Source organism: Centrocercus urophasianus, unplaced genomic scaffold (genome assembly GCF_019232065.1).
Source record: "Centrocercus urophasianus isolate 14NV4802_14NV808 unplaced genomic scaffold, USGS_Curo_1.0 seq_661, whole genome shotgun sequence".
Lineage (NCBI taxonomy): Eukaryota > Metazoa > Chordata > Aves > Galliformes > Phasianidae > Centrocercus > Centrocercus urophasianus.
The window spans coordinates 38-4979 of record NW_024885268.1 but is presented as its reverse complement, the minus strand read 5'-3'; the positions used below and the strand labels follow the sequence as shown (position 1 = coordinate 4979).

The 4942-nt window shown below is 45.9% G+C and overlaps 1 protein-coding gene across 1 annotated transcript in view; it reads right to left on the bottom strand.

Annotated features, from left to right (window-relative positions):
• The window catches only part of NTAQ1 (N-terminal glutamine amidase 1), a 2113-nt gene extending 1724 nt beyond the window's left edge, over positions 1 to 389 (bottom strand). The window contains 1 exon segment of the mRNA XM_042837058.1: positions 378 to 389. Coding sequence (XP_042692992.1) covers positions 378 to 389 — 12 coding nt within the window.
• Between the last annotated feature and the right edge of the window lie 4553 nt (positions 390 to 4942).

Genomic DNA, 4942 nt, shown 5'->3' with positions numbered 1-4942 from the left:
CCCAGAGAGGTTGTGGATGCCCCGTCCCCGGAGGTGTTCAAGGCCAGACTGCATGGGACCCTGGGCAGCCTGGTCTAGCATTAAATGGGGAGGCTGGTGGCCCTGCATGTGCAAGGAGGTTGGAGATTCATGATCCTTGAGGTCCCTCCCCAACCCTGGCCATTCTGTGATTCTGTGAAGACTGATAGAATCACTAAAACTGGGAAAGGATCATCCACCAAACACCAACCCATCCCACCATGCCTGCCAACCATGTCCACAGTGCCACATCCACATGGTTCTTGAGCACCTCCAGGGATGGTGATCCCATCCCAACTCTCTGGGCAGCTGTGCCACAGCATCACCACTCTGTGATGAAATTTCTCCTAATATCCTACCTGAACCTCCATTGGTGCAACTTCAGGCCATTCCAAGAAGTTCTTGGGGTGTCTTTTCTTTACAAGCAGACGTGGAGTCTGCTTAAAACTCCACACTTTTGCGGTGTACAAGACATGGCTGTGGAAGCCTCCATGGTCTTGGGCTGCCCGTTGTGTTGCCCTCCCTCACATGTAAAGTGAGGCAGAAGAAAACATCTGGCACGTTGTCAGTGTGGGAATGGCAATGGGGAAGTTCAGTGTGAACGGAATCACTGCAGTGAATGTTAGATCATTATTATGGAACCAGTTGTAATGTTTTTCTTTGTGTTGTGGTGGGTTTTTTCTTTTTTTTTTTTCCTCCTTCTCAGCAGAAATTTGCCTCGAGGCTTAGAGTCATTCTTTCTTCGAAGGACCCCTGAGGGTTGGCTGGAGCACTTGGATTGCAGAGACCTGTAGGAGTGCCCTAAAGGGTAGGGTTGAACATGCAGTTGGAACCCAGATGAAGTCCTGATGTCATTTCCCTAGCTGCTCAATGTGCAAAGTCTTGGTAGCAGCTGTTGCAGTTCTATCACCAAGCCATTTATCTCCAAGTTATTCAGTTTACTTTCTTTATACAGGTTAAGGAGCGTATAGCAGAAAGTCTAAGGTAAACTGGAATCTGCTGGGTTTATCTTCTCCGAAGTTCTCAGGCCCAAGGAGTCCCATGGGAGGCCATGAGTGTTTAGTGTTCCTCTGGAAGCTATATATCCACAGGTTTACAATGTTAGTAAAACTCCCCTGGCTGAGCAAGATCACTGTACTGTGAGCAGTACTTGAGGTCTATGTGCTCCACAGTTTGCTTTTTGTCTAGACAAGGTGAAAACTTGCCCTTTTGTAGACTCTTTATGAGAGTCTTTATCTGCATGAGTGCTCAGCACCAGAGCTCCCAGCCTTGTGAGCAGCCTAAACACACCTGTGTGCTCTGAGGGCACTGCAGCGTGCAGTCGGTTCCTTTGAGTCATACAGCTAACTTTTGAGAAACAGTTGTTGTTGATCACTTCCTATGGAACGAGGAAAGTAACTTTCAAAATTCCTTCATCCAGTTTCCTCCTTGTTCTGGTTTATCTGCTTCTTTCTACTTACTTTACTCCTCAGATGTGTTTTTTCAGCTTTTTGCAACTGATACGAGCTAATTCTGCTCTTTTGGCAGCTTGCTGGAGTTAACCTCATGCTTCTGTCCCGCATTGAACTGCAGTGCTGTCCTGGGAGGGGGGGGATGGTCAGAGTTAGCAGTGTACATTGTTAGTGTTTTGTCAGCATCCTTCTGAATTAAGGAAAAAATGAAGACAGAAGGGCTGCACGGTTTATCAAGGATAGGACAACTGTTTGCCACTGAGGTTGTTACAGAGAAGTCTTTTTTTTTTTTTTTAAGTATGTGCAGAAAGATTTCCCAACTCATTACATTGTCTTTTTCCTAATGATCAATATTGGCATTCTTTAAGCGTTTGTTCTTATTTGAATTTGGAATTCAGCCCAGAGATTTGTGTGGCATATTGCTGCAGTCATCTTTTAACTGGTGCTGGAAACCTTTAAGTTTTCTCCTGAGTAAGGTTTAGTTTTAGGTCGATGTAGAAATACTCGATGCAGCAGATACAACTGGCATGCTTAAGTGTACTTTGTGTCTTTGGAAGTGAGATTTCACAAGCGATGTTATTTAGCAGTAACTCCTTGTACTTAAAACTTTGATTCTCCTGTGAAAGTGCTGTATGTTTGGGGTGGTGGAACGCAGTTGCCCTGCAAAGACAAGGGTGCTGCAGCGCTGTTTGCCCAGAATTGAAGCCAAACACATATTCCTGTTAGGTGTAAATACACATTGTATGAGCACATGTAACTGGCCATGCAACAGCAGAGAGAGAGACCGCAGCACTCGGAGGATTGTAAACGGTCCGTGCAGCATGCTTCTTTTCCCTCTGGCTGATCAGGGTGAAAACCCATTTTTGAGCAAAGGAGTGAGCCCACGTGTGACACGGATCCTTGCAGCATTTGTTCTTGTACACTGCATACATCTGTAGCTTCTCCCAGGTCTCCCAAGCAGCTGGATGTGAACCCCAAAGGTGCCCAGCCTTGGCCCAGCTGCTGGTACTCAGACCCCTCTGCACATATGTGGGTGCACCATGCCACTGGCCCCAGACAAGCCAGTGACTGACCCTGAATTGACCTGCTCTCCCAGTTGACACACACCCAGGGTTCTGGTAGCAGGCCCAGATCTATGGTCTCCCCCAGCACAGCAGTTGGTGTAAACACCCTGGTGTCTATGATCTGGTCCACAGTTGTGGCTGCTGCAGTACCTTGTTTCAAAACTCTTCTCCTGCTTGCCAACTATGCAGAATGGTAGTTGGTGCTGGCGTGTGCTGAGGTACGCACCCATGTGCAGTGTGGGTGTGCTCCAGGCTCCACTTGCTGCCATTGAAGCTGCATGGGCCTTAACGATAGATGTCCCCTTCTGTCACTGTTAGCACTTGTATACGTATGCATGAAGAGTATGCACTGCACACCTGGAGTCCTTTTTTGGGTCCTCAAGTACAAGAAATAGCAGGAGGTAGTTCACTGGAGGACCACCAAGGTGATGGGACTGGAGCACCTCTGCTGTGAGGAGAGATTGAGAGCTGGGCCTGCTCAGCCAGGAGGAGACTCAGGGTTATCTTATCAACATACATAAATATCTGGATGGACAGTGCAGTAAAAACAAAGCAAGGATCTTCCATTGGTGTCCAATGCCGGGACAAGAGGCCCGTGAGACATAGGAGGCTCCCCTTGACCACCAGTCAGTACTTATGTGCTGTGTGGGTACCTGAGCACTGGCAGAGAGGTTGTGGTCTCTCCTTGGAGATCAGCCACCATGGTTGTTGGCACCCTGCTCTGGACAGCTCTGCTTGAGCAGGGGTTGGGCCGGATCCCTCTTGGACTCTTCACTCTGGGGACTAGAGCTAAATGAGAAGGTAGGACAGGCTGTGGTTATTGGCATCCCGTGAGCCCCATGCTGCTCTCAGCCAGTGACCACTGTCCTGTCATTGTCTTGATCAAATGCTAACTGAAATAGCTCATAGTGAAGTTGGTGTGGAGAAGCAGAAGAATCTTATCTGTTTTCTTCCTTTCTTCGTGTGAAACGTAGTTTGGCGTACTCTTAGTGAACCTCTATGTTGTAAACAGGATGAGCCCCTTTTCAGGGTCATCACAGCATCAACGTGGCAATCATCCTTGCTGGGGTAGCAGTGTGAAGGTCCATGGCAATAAAAAGGCTTCTAAGCTTTGAGAGCGTTGTTCTTATTTTTCGGTGGGTGGACAGAGCTCATAATGGAAGTACTTGGCAAGGTGTGTGAGACTTTTCAGACACATAAACGTGGAAGAGGTTACTGTGTCAAACTGGTTCTTTTGGCTCCCTTTGCTTTTCTGTGGATGAGGGAAGCCCTTTGGGATATCTGTGTTGCAGTGCAGTCATAAGTGGAGCAGAGATAGGAGAAAAAAATCTAAATAGGTTTTAATTTTAGGATATACAGTGTTTCATAAGCTAGACTGTTTCTCAGAACCAATTTTGAAATTGAAAATGTGGGTTGTTTGTTGGTTGTTTTTTTTTTTTTTTGTCAAATAGTATGTTTTTGTAAAAGGCTTTGCTGGAATGTTGTTTTTTCTACTGCAGATACTAACCTTTAAATATTCTTTAAATATTACTCATTTTCTGAATTGTTTTATTGGGCTCAGTGTCTACCTGCCATTGGTCACCCCACTATCAAGACAGAGGGTTAAAGAATTAACTTGTGTAAATGAGGTAGAGTTTCTTTCTCAGATGAATAAATAGGATTCCAATAAACGTATTCTTATTTCCTTCTTTTCATAGAGATTTTCCTCTGGCAAAATGGAATGTTTCCATGGACACTGTTTAAGACCAATAAGAAAAAACATCACTGTGCATTCAGATTCCAGCTTTGAGACAAGTATGGAAATACTGAGTGAAAATGTAAATAGGAGACACTTTGGAAGGTACTGTATTTATATACACTTAATCTGTGTTCAGCGTATAGTGAAAAACAAGAGGGCAAGCACACCTAGTGAGTCTTGTAATGATAAGTCTACAGGTAAGAATCTGTAGAGCTCTCTGGGTATGTTAATATCACTATCAGTACTTTGAGGCAGAAGGAAAGTCTTCTGCTTGTCCAAAAACCATGCATCCTTTCCCAGCTTTTTGGAGGTCTCTCTTCCACTTTGGTTCATGAGATATAGTTGGTATTTTGAGATTTCAAGATGAGCACGTGTAGTGGAAATGCTAAGTCACAGCCTGAACCAGTGACTGAGCTCCTGATGGGAAGGCAGGGCCAACCCAGGGGGACTCAGCTGTGTGCAGTGTAGCTGAGTGACCAGAAGGGGTGGAACCAGGTCCACCCCTTCCCAGACCTCATTGAAGGGTTGGCAGTGGAGGCAAGGATATCTCACTGGAGATCCCTTTGTACCTGAGGCTTTCCAGAGGTAAGCAGCTTTATTTCCTTCATGTTTGTGTCCACAGTTGCTGCGTTGGGGCTTGTTCTCATTTGCTGTAGCCAAAGAATTTGCCA